This window comes from Erythrolamprus reginae, chromosome 2 (assembly GCF_031021105.1).
Source record: "Erythrolamprus reginae isolate rEryReg1 chromosome 2, rEryReg1.hap1, whole genome shotgun sequence".
Classification (NCBI taxonomy): domain Eukaryota; kingdom Metazoa; phylum Chordata; class Lepidosauria; order Squamata; family Dipsadidae; genus Erythrolamprus; species Erythrolamprus reginae.
In genome coordinates, this window is record NC_091951.1 from 218,226,255 (window position 1) to 218,249,041 (window position 22,787).

The window sequence follows — 22,787 nt, forward strand, 5'->3', positions numbered from 1 at the left end:
TTTAGGTCAAAATACCACACAAATAAAACCTTGCAAGCTTTGAGAAAAAGTTGTGTACTCCTTGCATATTTTATGAATACATCAAATAAATGGAGTGTGTGTGTATGAGCGCGCACGTGTGTGTGTGTGTGTAGCATTGAATGTTAGCAATTGCCTGGATTAGTCCCTGAAGTTTTCTTGGCAAGGTTTTTCAGAAGTATTTTGCCATTTGCCTAGGGTTCACTGACCCAAAGCCAGGTGGCATTGTCCCTAAGGTGGCACTAAAACTATATTGGTTTCTAGCTTATGCCTTAATTACTTCAGCAAACTGGCTTTCTATACTTAACTACCAGTTCTACAATAGAAGTCGCAATGGTCATTTCTAAGAAAATGTTTAGAAATTTGTCACTCCTTCCTGACTATCGCTGCCTACACAGTAAGATTTCAGAATTTAATGCCTGGATCACTCTTTTGCCAAAAATATTTTCCTTATGTTAACTATTGTTTTTTTTAATGCTTATCGTAGCTGGATCTGAATACACTAAAGTTACTGAAACAATTGAAGGAGAACCACAGATTATTGAAACAGAAATAAAGAAAATTCATCTGGAAGGTCAGTCATACAATTAATGGAATTATTCTTGTAATTATTTGGGGCATTAATTATCTATATGGCAGTGGTTATGGTGAAAGCGAGAAAAAACAGTATTTCTAACAAATTTGCTAATTAGAATGATAAAACATGCCTGAAACTTCCCTTCTATCTACCATAAATGAGAGGCTTTAGAAATTGTTTCATAGTGTGCGTGTGTGTGTGTGTGTGTGTTTATTTGTAAGTCCTATAGCTAAACTGATGCATATGCTACAATAAATTTTATTTATTTATTTATGGATAGAAAGCATTATTTCCTATTTTATTTTTTGTATAGTATGGATTAAATCTTAAACTTAAATCTTAAATCTTTGTCTTGTCGAAATGTTTGACCTAATAGTTTTACATCGATGTTGTACCACTGTTTCAGAATCTAGAGAACTAATAATTACTGCCATGTTACTTGAACTTTTCCCCTTATACTGTATGGTCAGAAAACTGTACTTTTGAACCTATATTATTATCAAATGTTTACAATAAAGGATATTGGTTTCAATATTTTTTAGATATTCCAGTAAGAAGAGTACAATCATCTAGAAGGGCACAAGGTAAGAAAAGGTTTCTAATATTAACATGTTCTAACTATGCTTAACTAAAAAAGTTTAAATATGTTCTAATTAAAAATCGTGGTGAGATTCTATATGTGAACTACTTTATAAAATATAATAATATTAAATATTTAGAGAGAAATATGTTATATCCATTTACACAAAATATGAACTTGCATTATACTAGCTTGAGCATATAGTATCAAAGATTGAAACAATAAAGCACAGAAGAACAATTCTGTATCAATATCACTAATAGATATTGAAGGATATTCAAAAGAATGCCTACTTTTGAACTTTTATAGCTTTTTATGTGTATTGTTATTTTTGTTATAGGCATATTTTTATTTTAAGCAATAATAATTATAATTAATGTATTTTGCTATATTTTTATGAACATTTAACTGATAAAACAATAAATAAAATAACCTTATTTGACTTATTTTTGGATTAAAAGGATCGCCTCGGAGAAGAACAAGACTTGTCCGTCCTGGCACAAGAAGACAAAATCCACAGAGAGGGAACTGAAAAAGTTTTGAAAGTTTAAACAAATTTTTAAAAATTAACAGGGGAAATATTTTACTAACTCATGTGTTCGCATTAGGAATTGGGTATAGTACTCACTATTGAATAAAATCTTACAAAATTTTACATGTTAGAAAAAATAAATTTAGAATTTATCTGTTTTCTATGAATAACTGATTAGAGTAGATGTTGTGAAAGTATGCAAACACAGATAAGTTCCATTGATTTTGTTGGATCTTATTTCTGAGCCATTGTATATTAAATAATCTGAATATATGTATGTGTATCTCCATTATATCATTTATGTACAGAAGACAATTATAACGTTTCTGAAACATTTGCCTTAAAAATAAAAAGCAACCTTATTTGAATAATTACTTCTGTTGGGAAATAATATAAAATTTAGAATTCAGTTAAAAATGTTTATCTATAATACTATGCTATTAATCATTATTAACATGGGATTGTTTATAAATTGTCATTTTTAATTACCTTATTTGCTTATTCTTTCATATATTTATATTACAAGGAGTCTTGTAAATGAAATAAGAAATTTAAATGCGGTGCCTTAATTCTACTGTGTTTTGTCAAAAATAATTCAGGGTTCCTTTTATATTTCTAGTTTGAGAATTTTTTTCCAATAACGTGTGTGAATTACAATTTTTAGTAATTTTTTTAAGGAGAGAAAAGACATGAGATTTTCTGGATGGCCAAGGATGGGGTTTGGGGGGAGTGTTATTTTTCCGATTCCTTATGTTATATAGTATATGGTTTCAAGCTGTGTTTCCAGAAAGTTTAGAGTTCTGCAGTGAGATCAGAAACAGCCAACTACATAGACAAAAACATAATACTTCAAGGAGCAGAGTCCAAAGGACAACAGTGAGACCCAGGAAGGCACAACCCTGTAAGAATGTGCCCTGGAAGATATGTTAGGATCTTCTGCAGCTTATGAAGTCCTCTGAGAGTGTCACTAAAGTACTTTATTTATTGATTTTATTTATTCCTTGCCTTTCTATTTAGCTGGGACAGTTTAATAAATTGTTAAAGTACTTAACAATCCACCCACCTTCACCTTTACTGATTTTTTTTAGGAAGCATACATGTCAGCGGTGGATTGCTCCTGGTTCAGCCTGGATCTAAGCACCAGTAGTATGAGTGGCAGGAGACTCTGCCCACCCACTACTGATACACATCCCTCATGATATTAGTGTCTGGCAGGCAAGGGTTCCCCACTGCCGGCGCTACCAGTGCGCTCCTAGTGACCGGTGCGGGTGTGCATGCATCTGGTGGGTGGGTGGGCACACATGGTTAGCATGAGAATTGGCTTCTACACTTACACACAGGAGATTTCGGTGATTTTCGGGGATTTCTTTGCTTTCGCGCATGCGTGGAAGAAAAAAAAAAGTCAAAAATCTGTCTTGCACGCGTGAGCGTCCTAACGTAAGATTTGGCTTCCTGCACATACCCAGAAGCCTAATCTCATGTGGGTGTCTCTGGGCGCCTGCCAATCAAGCAAAGCTACGTGTGCAGTTCCATTTTTGCTACCACTCTATGAGATGGCCTATATTGGCTGGAACCCAATGTACTGGTTTCTGGTGAAAACAACTTTACAAAGAGTGCAAAAATGAATTAGTAGAAAGCAAAGGATATTAAAGTCAGGCCATTAAAAATAAATTAACTACATACAGTTTACATTAAAACATTCACTGTCCCTTTCTATATCTCCGAGTCTATGGAGAGGGGCGGCATACAAATCTAAATAATAACAACAACAATAATAATATATTTTATACTTGCAGATCATTCTTGCTTCTAACATATTCATACTTCATATATTCTCTTCTGTTTTTGATACCTTTGGACAGAACCCAAAAACTGCATATACTTTTTGAAATACAAAATGTATTGTTTCAATGTAAGAAGTTCAATAGGCTGTTCCTTTTAAGGTGGGGTCCAAGATATTGATCTCTTTCTTACACAACTGACATCCCCAGTACAATGTTCTACCTCTGGGATTTGGCAAATATGGCTGTTTATATCTTATGCACTGTGCTTTAACTTTTTAACTATTATGTGTTTAACTGAACAATTATAAATAATTGTATGCAACTCGGAACCAGTCAGTTGATTGGAGAAACTCATAAATCAATCCACCCATCTAGCCATCTAGAATTTTGTAACCTAAATCTGGGCTGCATACTTGATATTTGTTTGTTTGTTTGTTTGTTTGTTTGTTTGTTTGTTTGTTTGTTTGTTTATTTATTTATTTATTTATTTATTTATTTATTTATTTATTTATTTATTTATTTATTATTTAGATTTGTATGCCGCCCCTCTCCGCAGACTCGGGGCGGCTCACAACAAAGTGAAACAATTTACAACAAATCTAAATTACAGTTTAAAAATATTTTAAAAACCCCATTTTCTAAACAAACATACATACAGACATACCATTCATGAATTGTATATGCCCGGGGGAGATGTCTCAGTTCCCCCATGCCTGACGACAAAGGTGGGTCTTAAGGAGCTTACGAAAGGCAAGGAGAGTAGGGGCAGTTCTAATCTCCGGGGGGAGTTGGTTCCAGAGGGTCGGGGCCGCCACAGAGTAGGCTCTTCCCCTGGGGCCCACCAACTGACATTGTTTAGTTGACGGGACCCGGAGAAGGCCCACTCTGTGGGACCTAGTCGGTCGCTGGGATTCGTGCGGCAGCAGGCGGTCTCGGAGATATTCTGGTCCAGTGCCATGAAGGGCTTTAAAGGTCATAACCAACACTTTGAATTGTGACCGGAAATTGATTGGCAACCAATGCAGACTGCGGAGTGTTGGTGAAACATGGGCATACCTAGGTAAGCCCATGACTGCTCTCGCAGCTGTATTCCGCATGATCTGGAGTTTCCGAACACTTTTCAAAAGTAGCTCCATGTAGAGAGCATTACAGTAGTCGAACCTCGAGGTGATGAGGGCATGAGTGACTGTGAGCAGTGAGTCCCGGTCCAGATAGGGCCGCAACTGGTACACCAGGCGAACCTGGGCAAACGCCCCCCTCGCCACAGCTGAAAGATGGTTCTCTAATGTGAGCTGTGGATCGAGGAGGACGCCCAAGTTGCGGACCCTCTCCGAGGGGGTCAATAATTCCCCCCCCCCCAGGGTAATGGCAGGACAGATGGAATTGTCCTTGGGAGGCAAAACCCACAGCCACTCCGTCTTATCCGGGTTGAGTTTGAGTATGTTGACACCCATCCAACAGCCTCCAGACACCGGCACATCACTGCCACTGCTTCGTTGACTGGGCATGGGGTGGAGATGTAAAGCTGGGTATCATCAGCGTACTGATGATACCTCACCCCATGCCCTTGGATAATCTCACCCAGCGGTTTCATGTAGTTATTAAATAGCAGGGGGGAGAGGACCGACCCCTGAGGCACCCCACAAGGGAGAGACCTCGGGGTCGACCTCTGGCCCCCCACTAACACCAACTGCGACCGACTGGAGAGGTAGGAGGAGAACCACTGAAGAACAGTGCCTCCCACCCCCAACCCCTCCAGCCGGTGCAGAAGGATACCATGGTCGATGGTATCGAAAGCCGCTGAGAGATCAAGAAGCACCAGGACAGAGGATAAACCCCTGTCCCGGGCCCGCCAGAGATCATCCATCAACGTGACCAAAGCAGTTTCCGTGCTGTAACTGGGCCTGAAACCCGACTGCTGGGGACCTAGATAATCGGCTTCTTCCAAGGACCGTTGGAGCTGGAGTGCCACCATCTTCTCAACAACCTTCCCCATAAAGGGAAGGTTGGAGACTGGACGGTAGTTATTAAGTACAGCTGGGTCCAGGGAAGGCTTCTTGAGGAGGGGGCGCACAAGCACCTCTTTATAGGATGATGGAAAGGATCCCCTCCCCAAGGAAGCGTTGACAATCTCCTGGACACAGCTCCGTGTCACCTCCCTGCTGGCCGAAACCAGCCAGGAGGGACACGGATCCAGTAAACAGGTGGCGGAACTCACAGCTCCAATGGCCTTGTCCACTTCATCAGGTGTCACCAGATCAAACTCTTCCCAGACAGGTGGACAAGTATGGGCCCCGGTCACCTCGACTGACTCGTTGTCAGCCAACTCTGTTTTCCAATTGGAGTCGCAGTCCGCCCGGATCTGAGCGATTTTATCAGTGAAAAACATGTTAAAATCCTCAGCACTACTCTGCAAGGGCTCCCCAACTCCCCCCTGGTTAAGAAGGGAGCGGGTCACCCTAAACAAAGCGGCTGGGTGGGATTCCGCTGATGCAATCAAGGCGGCATGATACACGCATCTTGCCACCTTGAGCGCCACTTTGTAAGTCTTAATAAAAGCTCTTACAAGTGTTCGATCAGATTCAGACTTACTCTTCCTCCATCGCTTCTGGCATTTCAACTCCCGGAGCTCCTCGTTGAACCATGGAGCTCTAAGGGGTCTAGCGCCACGGAGAGGTCGCAAAGGCGCAATCCGATCAAGAGCCTCCGCTGCAGCCTTGTTTCGGGCTTCCGCAAGAGACTCCGCCGAACTGTGGACGAGTGTATCTGGAATAACCCCAAGCGCCGTCTGAAAGCCCTCTGGGTGCATCAGGTGTCTGGGGCAGAACATCTTAATTGGTTCCACCTCCCTGCGGGGAAGGATTGGAGCCAGGAAGTCAAGCCGTAGTAGAAAATGGTCTGACCATGACAAAGGCAATACTTCTAAGCCCCTTAGTCTCAGACCATTACTCAATTGCTCAGAGAGGAATACCATGTCTGGTGCGTGTCCTCCCTCGTGAGTTGGACCCTGTATTACTTGAGTCAGGTCCATGGCTGTCATGGTGGCCATGAACTCCTGTGCCAGTCCAGAGGCTTCGCCGAGTGACAGCAGGTTGAAGTCCCCCAAGACAATAAGTCCGGGGAATTCCACCGCCAACCCGGCTACCTCCTCGAGCAGCACAGGCAGGGCTTTTGACGCGCAGCTGGGAGGCAGGTACGTGAGAAACAAGCCCACCTGAACCCCTAAGTCCAACTTCATCAAGAGAGACTCGCAACCCGCAATCTCTGGAGCAATGAGTCCACGTAGGCAAAGGTTCTCCCTGGCTATAATAGCCACTCCTCCCCCCCTTCCCTGGGGTCGAGGTTGATGCCATATCTGAAACTCAGCTGGGCAAATTTCAGAGAGAGGAACTCCTCCCTCTGGGCCCAGCCAGGTTTCAGTAATACATGCCAGGTCGGCCTCCTCATCCAGGATTAAATCCCGGATGAGGAGAGCTTTATTTACCACCGACCTGGCATTAAGGAGCAGCAACCTGAGCCCAGGACCAGAATTACACTCATCACCAGTACCCGAGGTTGAGCTCACAGAGCCAGAACAAGGGATCGTTATTAAGCAATGATCCCTCGTTCCCCTGGAACGGCTAACTCTGTGGCCCCCGCCATATCTGCCTCTCCCCAGCAACACCGGGATATTCTGACCCTCTGTCACCTATACTTCTAGCCTACTGAATTTTTGCTTTTATAGTCAATTTAAACTCTTTGCCTCTCCAGTCTTCCCAAGAAAGCAGGATTCTTGAAACTGAAGTTGTTCCAAAAGTAGTTTTTATTGAAAGGCTTGTGATAGCAAGAGTTTAGGCAGGAACTAAGTTTTCCCACTTAAAAACAGCAATTTAAAGTGGTGCAAACAAAACCCTTCCCACAACACAGCAATGCAAGAAACAGAAACAGAAACTTCACATAGAGATCCCTCCAATCAGTGAAGAGCTACCAAAATTTTTATTACGACATTGTGGGCATGGTTTATACAGGACACCCTGCATTTTCTTTCAACATCTTTCAGTGCAAATTGGGTGCTCTGGGGTGGAGCTCCATTTTCGCTACCCCACTGCATCCCCCCCATCTGGGCAGTAGCTCACCCCTGCCTCCAATCCTCCCCCCTCCCACCGGAATCCCAGCATCCCAATAGAGATATTTTGGGTCCTGACATGTCCACCCCCCTAGAAAAATGGAAAACCAATCTGAAAGAAAACAAAAAAGAGGGAAGAGGAGATAAAGAAAACATAAAATCAGTTTAGATTTTCAAATACAATTGATGAAATATATGTATTAATTTAGGGGCATACACATGTTTTTTTGGGAACCCATTCATTATGTGAGAAGGGGAGGTGTTTCCAACTTCTTCTTGAATGGGTAGAAGAAAGGTACAAATCTAGTTGAAAGCAACACTAAATTCCCTCCTCTCTATTTTGATATCTCTATTTTCATTTGTGGATTACCTGTACACAGCATTAGCCAGATCTATTTCTAAGAAGAGCTGAGAAGCTATCTCCTGGTGATAGTTGAAATCTGAAGGAACAATAAAAGCAGGAGCCTTGAAGGGCAAGATCTGAGGATGGTAGCTGTAGATCATATGAAAGGGGAACACACTGATACAGGAATGCACTGAGTTCTGTTGAAATTCTGCAAAAGACAATAATGTAGTTCAATTGTCCAACTGATAAAAATAATAGCAGTGTAAACATTACTCAAGTAAATATCTTAATCTCAGATTATACATCAGTGCCAGATGATGAGAAAATAACAGATTACTATGATTGTCCAATAATTGGAAAATGGCTTTCCAAAACTTGGGTGTAATTTAAGAGACACAGTGTGAGATTATATGATTGGCCAAGTGTTATACTGAAAACTGTGGTCTAGAAAAAACTGAGCAGTCTCCTAAGTTGATGGTAGCCTCATGCAAGGAAATAAAATGTGCCATATTGCTAAACACATTCATTACTGTTAAAATATTCTTGAAGACTTGGGGAGTTGGAAGTTCAGAAATAAAATCCAGGGAAAACATGTTCCAGATACAAGTCTGCTGCCCCGAGTCTACGGAGAGGGGCGGCATACAAATCCAATAAATAATAATAATAATAATAATAATAATAATAATAATAATAATCTTCTTTCTTCCAGATACAATTTTTTTTTGTTAAAATTTTATCTCATGGGGACCCTTCATGGCCAGCAAGTGCACTGTGGCCACTTTAATAGATGGTCACGACCAGAAGTTTCTTATAACATTAGGATCACTTTCAAAAGCAGTCTATTGCTTTTTCTTTGGGGATATCCTCAACCATTTATTTATTTATTTAGATTTGTAAGCCGCCCCTCTCCGTAGACTGGGGGTGGCTAACAACAATAATAAAAACAGCATATAACAAATCTAATATTTAAAATAACTAAAAAACCCTTATTAAAAACCAAACAAACACACATACAAACATACCATGTATACATTGTATAGGCCTAGGCATAGTTCCCTCTAAGCTGAGCAGTGAGCAATCGCTCACTTAAAAATCATCATCAACTCAGAGTTTTCCAAACCTGCCCAGAAGCCGAGAGGGAAAGAGTGAGAGGGAAGGAGAGAGAGAGGAAGAGAGGAAGAGAGAGAAACAGATAGAAAAAAGAGAGGAAGGAAAAGAGAAAGAAAAAGAATGGGAGTAAGGAAGAGAGAAAGAAAATCAAAATCTAGTTTGAAACTAGCTCAACTATTTAAGTGGCATTTTGATATTGATAGAGTTGCCCTATTATGAGCTCACTGTTATAGACACACAGTACAGTATTTTATTTTGAAATTATCTGAGGCAAAACAGGGTGGGTTTTTTATTTATTTATTTATTTATTTGTTTGTTTGTTTGTTTATTATTTCTGTGCCACCCAGTCCCAAAGGGACTGCCACTCAGACACTATACTTTTCCACCCCCCCCCAAAAAAAATTAGAGGGAACACTGGGCCTAGGGGGAAAGGATATCTCAGTTCCCCCATGCCTGATGACAGAGGTGGATTTTAAGGAGCTTACGAAAGGCAAGGAGGGTGGGGGCAATTCTGATCTCTGGAGGGAGCTGGTTCCAGAGGGCCGGAGCCGCTGCAGGGAAGGCTTTTCCCCTGGGTCCCGCCAATCGACATTGTTTTGTCGACGGGACCCGGAGAAGGCCAACTCTGTGGGACATGACTGGTCGCTGGGATTCGTGCGGCAGAAGGCGGTCCCGATATTCTGGTCCGATGCCATGAAGGGCTTTATAGGCCATAACCAACACTTTGAATTGTGACCGGAAACTGATCGGCAACCAATGCAGACTGCGGAGTGTTGGTGTAACATGGGCATATTTAGGAAAGCCCATGATTGCTCTCACAGCTGCATTCTGCATGATCTGAAGTTTTCGAACACTTTTCAAAGGTAGCCCCATGTAAAGAGCGTTACAGTAGTCAAGCCTCGAGGTGATGAGGGCATGAGTGACTGTGAGCAGTGACTTCCGGTCCAAATAGGGCCGCAACTGGTGCACCACGTGAACCTGGGCAAATGCCCCCCTTGCCACAGCTGAAAGATGTTTCTCTAATGTGAGCTGTAGATCGAGGAGGATGCCCAAGTTGCAGACCCTCTCTGAGGAGGTCAATGATTTCGCCCCCAGGGTGATGGATGGACAGATGGAATTGTCCCTGGGAGGCAAAACCCACAGCTACTCTGTCTTATCAGGGTTGAGTTTGAGTCTGTTGACACCCATCCAGACCCTAACAGCCTCCAGGCACCGGCACATCACTTCCACTGCTTCGTTGGCTGGACATGGGGTGGAGATGTACAACTGGGTACTGATGATACCTCACCCCATGCCCTTGGATGATCTCACCCAGTATTTAATTTATGCCACTTAAGAAATAAATTGAAGGATCTCTAAAACATATTCATTGTAGGAGAAGAAATGTTTTATATTATAGTGGCAAATAAATCAGGAGAAGTCTGGTAGTATCTTTCCCAATTAACAATCTTTATTAAAACTTTCATGAGCTCCAGTCATATTTCTTTTGTGGCAAAGACAGAATGACACATGGACAAGAGTTATATGGGTTATAAGGGTCACCTTATTTATTTGTTTTAATAAAAACAAACACCTGCAGAGGTGAAGACAGAGGGATGGAAATTTCCCTTTCAATAACATTTCTTTGCAACTAATGTGTGAAAGCTCCTTGCAGGGCAAGGGGATGGTCCCACTGTTCCCTTGCCCCTTTGCCACACCACATTTGGTGTGTGGGAAGGCTCACCCCTAGTCCCTGGGAGGTCCTGGCCAGTGAGCCTCAAAGGCATCCCCCCGCCATTACTCAGGCGGAATCTTCCTGGAAGTCTTGGCGAGGGGCAACATATCACTGTCCAAAGGGTGCCCAAAAGGAGATCACACAGTTGCTGCTAAAGCCTCTTTTCCGCCCCTACCTGCCACAGCAGGGGGTCAAATTTCTTAATTTTGGCACACTGACTTTGCCCCCCCCCCGCCGCAAACAATGTTGCAGGCACCTCTGCAGGTCTGCCAAGAGAATGTCATTACCCTTATCGGTTAAATGGACCCTGTTTGGGCAGAAGAGCCCTTCATGTGACACCCAAATATCTGGATGGTGGACAACGACACCACCAAGCTCCACCACCAACTTACCCAATACCCTGCTCACCTTTCCCTAGCCCTGTTCACTGCTTTGATGTCTTTGGCGTGTCTCCACGACAACCGTGGTATCATTTCTGACCAAACAATCCAGATAGAATAGAATAGAATAGAATTTTTATTGGCCAAGTGTGATTGGACACACAAGGAATTTGTCTTGGTGCATATGCTCTCAGCGTACATAAAATAAAATATACATTTGTCAAGAATCATGTGGTACAACACTTAATGATTGTCATAGGGATGAAATAAGCAATGAAGAAGCAATATTAATAAAAATCTTAGGATATAAGCAACAAGTTACAGTCATACAGTCAACATGGGAAGAAATGGGTGAAAGGAATGATGAGAAAAACTAGTAGAATAGAAGTGCAGATTTAGTAGAAAGTCTGACAGTGTTGAGGGAATTATTTGTTTAGTAGAGTGATGGCGTTCGGAAAAAACCTGTTCTTGTGTCTAGTTGTCTTGGTGTGCAGTGTTCTGTAGCGACGTTTTGAGGGTAGAAGTTGAAACAATTTGTGCCCAGGATGCAAGGGGTCAGTAAATATTTTCCCCGCCCTCTTTTTGACTCATGCAGTATACAGGTCCTCAATGGAAGGCAGGTTGGCAGCAATTGTTTTTTCTGCAGTTCTGATTATCCTCTGAAGTCTGTGTCGGTCCTGTTGGGTTGCAGCACCAAACCAGACAGTTATAGAGGTGCAGATGACAGACTCAATGATTCCTCTGTAGAACTGTATCAGCAGCTCCTTGGGCAGTTTGAGCTTCCTGAGCTGGCGCAGAAAGAACATTCTTTGTTGTGCTTTTTTGATGATGTTTTTGATGTTAGGTGACCATTTTAGGTCTTGAGATATGATAGAACCTAGAAATTTGAAGGTCTCTACTGTTGATACTGTGTTGTCTAGTATTGTGAGAGGTGGAAGGGTGGAAGGGTTTCTCTTAAAGTCTACCACCATTTCTACGGTTTTGAGTGTGTTCAGTTCTAGATTGTTCTGGTCACACCACAAGGATAGTTGTTCAACTTCCCGTCTGTATGCGGATTCATCATTGTCTCTAATGAGTCCGATCACTGTTGTATCATCTGCAAATTTCAGTAGTTTAACAGATGGATCGTTTGAGATGCAGTCATTAGTGTATAGAGAGAAGAGAAGTGGTGAGAGTACACAGCCTTGGGGGGCACCTGTGCTAATTGTACATGTATCTGATGTGATTTTTCCTAGCCGGTGAATGCATTTTTATGACCCAGAGGTCCACAATTGCCCTCTGCAGTAGAGCCACACTCTTCACTGCCCCCAGATCGTTGCCCCCAATATGTAACACCAGCCAACTGGGTAACTCAAACAGTCAAACAGCAGAGAGAGAAGCCCATCCCATTTCCTTCCCAGCCAACGCACGCTGGCCTACTGGCTCAGCCTCAGCTGTGGCCCAAAAGCCAACCTTGCAGCTCTCTTTCCGGCCTAGAGCACCATGCTGTGGCCGCAGATCAGGATCCCGGGCTTCTCTCTCACCATGCCATCTAAAATGAAATGGAGCAGAGTTAATCAACAGTCATAGTGCCCCTGCTTCTTTGGGGCGGACATATGTTTTGAATGCAGTGGATCTCCATCTACCATCTCAATCTACCCACTGCTTGGATCTGCCCGGGGGTAAAACTGACCACTGCTGTATCTTTAGCCACACCTATTCAAAAAAGGGGACACAATCTGAAGTTAGTTGGGGGAAAGATCAAAAGCAACATGAGAAAATATTATTTTACTGAAAGAGTAGTAGATCCTTGGAACAAACTTCCAGCAGACGTGGTAGATAAATCCACAGTAACTGAATTTAAACATGCCTGGGATAAACATATATCCATCCTAAGATAAAATACAGAAAATAGTATAAGGGCAGACTAGATGGACCATGAGGCCTTTTTCTGCCGTCAGACTTCTATGTTTCTATGTTTCTAAAATGAAGCTTGAGCACAAGTAGGATGGTTTTCAAGATTTTATTCTGAGGATAAAAATTGCATGGGGAAAATCTTGTCTGTGATGGTTCCCCTCTTTCAGAACAACTTGTCCCTATATATTTTGACCACATCCTCTTTACCACGTTTTTGGAAAGGCAAAATATCATGCTAAGTCAATGCTGGGATATTATATTAATTTATTTTGTTTTCAGTTTTCTGATACTAATATTCTAAGCCACTCAGAAATAGGGCACTATATAAAGAAATGAAACCAGCTCTGGGTTTCCCACACAAAAGCAAGCATAGTTATTTCCCCCCTTTCCTTATGGGCTATCCACAATCCAATATGTCCAGCAATCACTTCTGTTCATTTTGTCATGGAAAACAACCAGCCATACTGGGATATCTGCTCAATGTGTCCTTGGGATGACAGCAATGCCTCATGGAAGCTGACAGATGCTTGAATAACATTTTTCCACCTTTGCATTCCATCCACCTCCTTTCATTGTCAAGCTGAGAGTGAAGAAAAATGTAGATGAAAGTGAGAGTCAGTCTTGATATGCTGACCCTCCCCCCGAAAGGGTAGACCTGAAAAAAAGAATAAACATACGTATACATTATTACTACCAACCAAATGCTGCTGCATTCCCTATTGGGGCCATTGAGGGTACATAGTGAGAAACTTCTTAACTAACCTTGCTGCCCTGACATCTGGAGTAGCCACCCACTCTGCATCTGGTAATGAGTAGCCTTTCCACAGTACTAGATACTGTGACATTCCCTTGTGATATCTGGAGTCAAGAAACCTTTTACCTCATAGTGCCCCTCTCCTTTTACTGGGATGAGGGAAGAAAGTGGTTCTCTGACTGGTTTCAGTCCAGACTCTCAAAGATTTTAGAAGACTGTAATGAAATACCAGATGAACCCACCTGAGGCTTTTTGGCAGCTCCACCATCACTGGATTTATCATCCAGACAATTTGGAAAGGCTCTATGTATGTGGGACTCAATTTTTTCCAAGGTTGCACCCAACTTCTTTTTCCAAGGTTGCCTCAATTTTAGATATTTGGTGGAAAAATAAATCTTATCCCCCCACTCTGAATTCTTTCTGGGGGGCTTTTCTCCAAGCTGCTTGCCTTTTTTGACTTTCTCTAGCTTTATTCAGCACTTCATGCAGGGTGACTTTTAGAGTATCCATCCTAATGACACTGAGGATGGCACTTCCTCCCATGGGAGCTCTGGTATGGGCATGAACTCAGTCCTTGTGGCCACCTTGAAAGGGGTAAAACCTGTGCTGCTGCATATGCCACCTCTGCAAAAGGCAGGAGCTCAGCCCAATTACTCTATTTATAATTTACCTGACAAGGAAGGAATTGCTCTACTAATGAGTTGTTCCATTCAGAATCCCCATTGGTACCAGGATGATAGGCAGAGCTATCATTTTCAAAAACTCCCACCAAAACTTTGTGGTGAATTGCATCCTCCTGTCCAAGATAATGCAGTTCTGGACTCCAGGTAATCTTTAGATGTGTTGCACAAACATCTTGGCTAGGACCCAGGCTGAAGGAATCTTTGGAGGCACCACAAAGTATGCTCTTTCCCCCTTGAGAGTGGGCTACTGCTCCAGCTTCTCAGCTTTCTGATTGGGGCATGTGCAGGCTGCTTACATCTCAGCTTCAGCTGAGACTTCCCCAGCAGTAGCCAGAGGGACAGAGAGTGAAGCAGGCATGACGGCAGCTAAAGCCACCACTTATTTATTTATTTATTTATTTATTTATTTATTTATTTATTTATTTATTATTATTTTTTTGTCTGTCTGTCTGTCTCTGTCTGTTTATCTATCTATCTATCTATCTATCTATCTATCTATCTATCTATCTATCTATCTATCCATCCATCCATCCATCCATCCATCCATCCATCCATCCATCCATCCATCCATTTTGGCAAGTACAAATTAGTAGTATACAAAGATATAACAATGTTTATATTTTATTTTATTTATTATTTATTACTTAGATTTGTATGCCGCCCCTCTCCGAAGACTCGGGGCGGCTCACAACATGTAAAAAAACAAATCATAAGCAATCAGACAGATTTAAAATATTTAAATATTTAAAAAACCCCATATGCTAACAGTCACACACACAGACATACCATGCATAAATTAAACGTGCCCGGGGGAGATGTTTCAGTTCCCCCATGCCTGACGGCAAAGGTGGGTTTTAAGGAGTTTACGGAAGGCAGGAAGAGTAGGGGCAGTTCTAATCTCCGGGGGGAGTTGGTTCCAGAGGGCCGGGGCCGCCACAGAGAAGGCTCTTCCCCTGGGGCCCGCCAACTGACATTGTTTAGTTGACGGGACCCGGAGAAGGCCCACTCTGTGGGACCTAATCGGTCGCTGGGATTCGTGCGGCAGGAGGCGGTCTCGGAGATATTCTGGTCCGATGCCATGAAGGGCTTTAAAGGTCATAACCAACACTTTGAATTGTGACCGGAAATTGATCGGCAACCAATGCAGACTGCGGAGTGATGGTGAAACATGGGCATACCTAGGTAGGCCCATGACTGCTCTCGCAGCTGCATTTTGCACGATCTGAAGTTTCCGAACACTTTTCAAAGGTAGCCCCATGTAGAGAGCATTACAGTAGTCGAATCTCGAGGTGATGAGGGCATGAGTGACTGTGAGCAATGAGTCCCGGTCCAGATAGGGCCGCAACTGGTGCACCAGGCGAACCTGGGCAAACGCCCCCCTCGCCACAGCTGAAAGATGTTGTTCTAATGTGAGCTGTGGATCGAGGAGGATGCCCAAGTTGCGGACCCTCTCTGAGGGGGTCAATAATTCCCCCCCCAGGGTGATGGACGGACAGATGGGATTGTCCTTGGGAGGCAGAACCCACAGCCACTCCGTCTTATCCGGGTTGAGCTTGAGTCTGTTGACACCCATCCAGGCCCCAACAGCCTCCAGGCACCGGCACATCACTTCCACCGCTTCGTTGACTGGGCATGGGGTGGAGATGTAAAGCTGGGTATCATCCGCATATTGATGATACCTCACCCCATGTCCTTGGATGATCTCGCCCAGCGGTTTCATGTAGATGTTGAATAGCAGGGGGGAGAGGACCGACCCCTGAGGCACCCCACAAGGGAGAAACCTAGGAGTCGACCTCTGGCCCCCCACTAACACCGACTGCGACCGGCCAGAGAGGTAGGTGGAGAACCACTGAAGGACAGTGCCTCCCACTCCCAACCCCTCCAGCCGGTGCAGAAGGATACCATGGTCGATGGTATCGAAAGCCGCTGAGAGGTCAAGGAGCACCAGGACAGAGGATAAACCCCTGTCCCGGGCCCGCCAGAGATCATCCATCAACGCGACCAAAGCGGTTTCCGTGCTGTAACCGGCCCTGAAACCCGACTGCTGGGGACCTAGATAATCGGCTTCTTCCAAGGACCGCTGGAGCTGGAGTGCCACCACCTTCTCGACAACCTTCCCCATAAAGGGAAGGTTGGAGACTGGACGATAGTTGTTAAGTACGGCTGGGTCCAGAGAGGGCTTCTTGAGGAGGGGGCGCACAAGCGCTTCTTTATAGAGTGATGGAAAAACTCCCCTCCCCAAGGAAGCGTTGGTAATCTCCTGGGCCCAGCTCCATGTCACCTCCCTGCTGGCCGAAACCAACCAGGAGGGACACGGATCCAGTAAACAGGTGGCGGAACTCACAGCTCCGATGGCCTTGTCCACTTCATCAGGTGTCACCAGATCAAACTCTTCCCAGACAGGTGGACAAGTACGTGCCCCAGTCACCTCGACTGACTCGTTGTCAGTCGACTCTGTTACACAATTGGAGTCGAGATCGGCCCGGATCCGAGCGACTTTATCAGCGAAAAACGTGTTAAAATCCTCGGCACTACTCTGTAAGGGCTCCCCAACTCCCCCCTGGTTGAGAAGGGAGCGGGTCACCCTAAACAGAGCGGCCGGGCGGGATTCCGCTGATGCAATCAAGGCGGCATGGTACGCGCATCTTGCCGCCTTGAGCGCCACTTTGTAAGTCTTAATAAAAGCTCTTACAAGTGTTCGATCGGATTCAGACCTACTCTTCCTCCATCGCTTCTCTAGACGTCTCTTTTGGCGTTTCAACTCCCGGAGCTCCTCGTTGAACCATGGGGCTCTACGGGGTCTAGCGCCATGGAGAGGTCGCAAAGGCGCAATCCGGTCAAGAGCCCCCGCTGCAGCCCTGTTCCAGGCCTCCGCGAGAGACTCCGCCGAACTGTGGACGAGTGCCTCTGGAATAACCCCAAGCGCCGTCTGAAAGCCCTCTGGGTCCATCAGGCGCCTGGGGCGGAACATCTTCATTGGTTCCGCCTCCCTGCGGGGGAGGATTGGAGCCAGGAAGTCAAGCCGTAGTAGAAAATGGTCTGACCATGACAAAGGCAACACTTCTAAGCCCCTTAGTCTCAGACCATTACTCAATTGCTCGGAGAGGAATACCATGTCAGGTGCGTGCCCTCCCTCGTGAGTCGGACCCTGAACTACTTGAGTCAGGTCCACGGCTGTCATGGTGGCCATGAACTCCTGTGCCAACCCAGAGGTTTCGCTGAGTGACGGCAGATTGAAGTCCCCCAAGACAATAAGTCTGGGGAACTCTACCGCCAACCCGGCTACCTCCTCGAGTAGCACAGGCAGGGCTTTTGACACGCAGCTGGGAGGCAGGTACGTGAGAAATAAGCCCACCTGAACTCCTAAGTCCAACTTCATCAAGAGAGACTCGCAACCCGCTATTTCCGGAGCAATGAGTCTACGCAGGCAAAGGCTCTCCCTGGCTACAATAGCCACTCCTCCCCCCCTCCCCTGGGGTCGCGGTTGATGCCATATCTGAAACATGATACTAGTAAGAGAGAAACATTAGGACAAGGGACTGAAGGCACCCTGGTGCATTTATGCATGCTCCTTACTTTCCTCTTAGGAATCGGATGAGGTCAACAGTGGATAGTCTAAGGGTAAAGTTTGTGGTTAGGTGATGATACTACAGAGTCTGGTAGTGAGTTCCACGCATCAACTACTTGGTTACTAGTCATATTTCCTGCAGTTGAGTTTGGAGTGGTTTACTTTAAGTTTGTATCTGTTGTGTGCTTGTGTATTGTTGTAGTTGAAGCTAAAGTAGTCATTGACAGGAAGGATGTTGTAGCAGATGATTTTGTGGGCTATGCTTAGGTCATGTTTAATGCATTGTAATTCCAAGCTTTCTAAACCTAGGATTGTAGGGTATTCTGTTGCGAGTGGAGGAGTGGAGGGCTCTTCTGGTAAAGTATCTCTGGACATTTTCCAGAGTGTTTATGTCTGAAATGTGGTTTGGGTTCCAGACAGATGAGCTGTATTTAAGGATTGGTCTGTTTTCCTGTATTCAAGAATTGGTCTGAAAGTTTTGTATGCTCTGATTAGTACTGTGAGATTACCAGAAGAGAAGCTCCATAGGATTAGGTTAACAACTCTTGAAATCTTTTTGGCAATGCAGTGGGCTTTGGCCCTTAGGTCATTTGATATGAGTATTCCAAGGTCTTTTATGGAGTGAGGGTTGTCTGTAAAGCCTTGTTTATTTAGCTTGTATTTGGTGTTCTGATTCTTTTTACCAATGTGAAGGACAGAGCATATTTTGGTTGAGATTTGGAGTTGCCACATGTGGACACAAAGTCAAGATCTTTTTGGAGAGTAGCTGTGTTATTGGCAAAGAGGAAGCAGTTGCTTGTAATGTGATTGCTGAGGACATAAGAGGCACCTCTTCAGTCCTTGGCTGTTGCAAAGAAGAGCTCCAAAGGGAGCTCAGATTGTGGCGGCAAAGTTTTGGGCAGAGACTAATTCATCTATGGTCAGTGTGCACCAAGGAGTAATGGGGATAGATTGAAGTCTACACACCGCTTGTATAGCCCCGGGACATCCACTTGCAGGGCAAGCTAGCTGGGGCCAGGGGACCAGTTTGGGAGCATTGCCAGCTAGCCATCGCTACAGGTTTGGTGAACCACCGGTGGCTACCAGTACGCCTGAACCAGTCCAGACCAGTAGCATTTCACTCCTGTGTTGTTACTTTTAAAAGTTGAAGTGGTTACATTATTAGATTTCTGTTGTATCTCATTATAGACTCCTAATTTGACTTTGTTTCTGTAATATAAATCAATGGAAACTGAGCTGGGTGTAAAGGAATTGGTGCAGTGGTAGGTTCCTACTGGTGCACTAGGAGACTCCGTTCCAGTAGAGGCCACCAGATCGCGCAATTTGTGCCCAACTGCTCTAGTGCCATCTTCGCCAATCCATCAGTGCCATCTTTTTTTCTGAATTTTGGGGGCTTTTTTGCTTTCTGCCCATGCGCAGGAGCAAAATCTCACGAGGGGACACTCACGCACGTGAGATTTTGGTGACTTTTTAAAAATCCCCAAAATCACACATGCGCAAGCATCCCCTCATGAGATTTTGGCCTGTTATTGCTTCCTGCGCATGCACAGAAGCAAAATCGTACAAGGGATGCACGCACAGGTGTGCCTGAATCAGAAGCATACGTGTACGGTGCACCAGTATAAGGGTAAGTGCAACCCACTTCTGGGTTGGTGGTCTGCTTTTGTTCTACTTTCACTGTAGAAGAAGTTCAAGAGGTTTTTAACTAGAGATGTATGGGAAGAAGTTATAATGAATTTACCTGAAGCTGAGAAATCAATGATTTTGACAGCTTGAGTTTGAAGGAGCAGATCATTTACTGCTTTTCCAGAGCACTAGAAATTGGAGTTATATTCCCAAATCAGTTAGGTAAAGTAATAAAAGTTTTTTTAAAAAAAATGTCCAGCCTTTTAAATAGTGCTGTGAAAAAACTCTGATATTTATTTTAGTAAAAATGTTGGAACTAAAAAATTTTCTGACCTTAGTTTCTGTGAAAGTGGAAAATAATTCTTGATTCCTTCCCTATGACATTTTTTTAATCTGCCTGAACACTGATATCTTCTTTTCTCTGCACTGAATATCTTCAGTTTCTTCAGTCTATATTCATTGAACAGAGCCTCTGCATCATATTTCTCTGAACTTGCTGTAATCTGTAAATATCTGCCTGTAAATGTAATGTCCAGTTAAACACAATAGTGTAGGTCTGTCTGGTCTCGCAAGTTCAGAGTCCAGAGGAATAAGACTTCATGCATCTCTCATAAAATGCTTCATTTAATGCAGTCAGCAATTATGTTTCTTCTTCTAGCAGTTCACTAACATTGCTGGCTCCAGAACTAAGCTCTCCTTCAATGTAGTGTTCCCTGACATGAATCCCTCATTTTGTATGAGTATCCCTATTTTTTCTTGTATAGTTATAGACAGCTGTTATTATTTTTATGCTATGTCTAATAACAATCCTCATGGTATGTTCAAATAAGTTTTAATTGTTATTTTAACTATATTGCTGTTCTAGGTTTTTGTTAGTCTTGAGCATCATTCTTGGTAGAAAAGATGGAACATAAATCCCAGAATGATTACACTTGCTGCAACCATTTTAAATTACTATCTCTGCATCAATCAGATTCAACCAATCAGATTTTAAAGATTGTTTTAAAATATTTAATAAGTGACTTATATAATTATAGGTCCACCAAGAAACCCGATTGGATCTTATTATAAATGAACAGAGCTCTCTTGTTGATTATAAATTTAGGACAGATTAATTTAGGAGTTGACTGTCTGATTCCAATCAAATTGGGGTTTCAAAGATAAAGACTTATATCTGAACCCAAGGGTGGGCTACTGCCTTGATGGGGGGGGGACGCAGTGGTGTAGCGAAAATAGAGCTCCACCCCAGAGCACCCAATTTGCACTGAAAGATGTTGAAAGAAAATGTAGGGTGTCCTGTATAAGCCACGCCCACAGTATGGTAGTAAAAATGTTGGTAGCCCTTCACTGTCTGAACCTGGAGATAAATCAGCACCTGGTATCTGGAAGACAATTATTGGCATTGCAGCAGAATTCTGGTCCTCCTAAGCAATTGCATGGCGCATGAACAGAAGCTTCTGAATTATTTTCAAAGGTAGTTTCAATAGTTCACCAAGATAGGAATCCATTTGGCAGATTCTGAGCTCCTTATGTCTGGGGGAACCTGGTAAATCATCCACAATTGGGAAATCCCTTCTCCAGCCACAGCAGTGTCTACTCTTCTGCATATTATAGTTAATTACTGTATTTTTCAGAGTATAAGACGCATCCTTTTCCTCCCTAAAAGATGCTGAAAATTTGGGTACGTTTTATACTCTGAATGTAGCTTTTATTTTATTTCCAGTCCTAATTAGGTACTAATGAATGTCCCAGCTCTTATCTTGCAGGCTCTTTCATTGTTTCTCTCTGTGAAGAATGTTTTCCAAGCCCTAAGTCTTTGCAGGTTTTTTTTCCATTGCTCTATTTGCTCCAAATTTTTCTTTTGAGCCCTAGTGAGGTGCTAGTGATGTTCCCAGCTCTTACCGGCTTGCAAGCTCTTTTATTGTTACACTCTCTGAATAAGATTTTTTTAAAACCCTAACCAGGGGATAAAATAATATGCTGAAACTGACCAGACTAAGGATGCTAGCCAGATGAATATCTGGTAGGAAGATTTCCCCCCCTATTTTCCTCCCCAAAAGCTAAGGTGCATCTTATACTCTGTGCATCTTATGCTCCAAAAATGTAGTAAACATTTGATGATATGGTTTACCGTCTCTTTGCAAAAGGACTGAATCAGATACGCTTTTTAGTTGTTCCTTTCTTTTTCTATAATTAAAAAGAGGATTTGATTTACAGGTAGTCTTTTGTGAGTAGATCATTTGAGTTGGAAATCCCAGTCATTGGGGTAGGTAGCTCATGCTAAGAGCACTCTTTCTATAGCAAAAAGTGCTTATCTGACCAAATTTTTAAAAAGCGTAAGCATCAGAAAAATTCCTATGTGGCAATGTCATTTTGAAAACTTTAAAACCCCATGAGCACATTTTTATCTTAAATGGATATGATAAAAAAAAAATGACTCCACCCCTTGCTCAAAATAAAATTCAGTTGGACCAGGTTCCCTTTGATAATTTATGTAAAGGGTGTTTTACAGTTTCTGAACCCAAGGCAATTAACAAGCAAAACATAAATCAAGGGAGATTAAAATAGAGTAAACTAATTTAAAAACTGAGCTGTTTTTAAAACAAGAGAATCAATCAATGGGCTTCTCTATCCCAATGCTTTCAAAGCAGTTTTCATTAAATATGTAGAAGACAGCAACCAAAGGACCAGAAGATTAAGGAAGGCTTAGATGAAAAGTTCTGAGATTGAAAAAGGGATCATGATGTTCAGCTCTGCACAGATGTTTATAAAAATAACTCAATAGAGAATGGAGATGATGGATAAAGAGTATGATATGGGGATTTAATTCTATGCCCCAATCAACATCATGATTTACCTAAATTCACCAGCAAGCAATTGTACACTGCTAGGTAATATGAATAACATCTATCTGGTTTGGCAATCCTGATTCTGGTAGCTATCAACTTACCTTCTTAGTCATTCCACTGACTCTTGAAAGCATATTTAATCGTGTACTTTGAGACAAGGGATACAACAGAAATATCCTTATTTTCAGAAAATCTATTTAAATGGCTTGAAACTATTAAAATACCTGACACAGTATGGGAAATCAGAATTATTTCTACACATACT

General features: G+C 43.1%; 2 protein-coding genes across 6 annotated transcripts in view; both read left to right on the top strand.

Annotated features, from left to right (window-relative positions):
• Positions 1 to 2,078, top strand: part of POSTN (periostin) — a 109,183-nt gene extending 107,105 nt beyond the window's left edge. For all 5 annotated transcript variants that reach the window (XM_070741853.1, XM_070741848.1, XM_070741849.1 and 2 more), the window contains 3 exons: positions 506 to 592; positions 1,138 to 1,179; positions 1,637 to 2,078. In XM_070741853.1, coding sequence (XP_070597954.1) covers positions 506 to 592; positions 1,138 to 1,179; positions 1,637 to 1,707 — 200 coding nt within the window. In that variant the 3' untranslated portion in view covers positions 1,708 to 2,078. The remainder of the gene's footprint in view (positions 1 to 505; positions 593 to 1,137; positions 1,180 to 1,636) is intronic.
• YIPF2 (Yip1 domain family member 2) overlaps positions 1 to 22,787 on the top strand; it is a 365,318-nt gene that overhangs the window by 244,007 nt on the left and 98,524 nt on the right. The window lies entirely within an intron of this gene.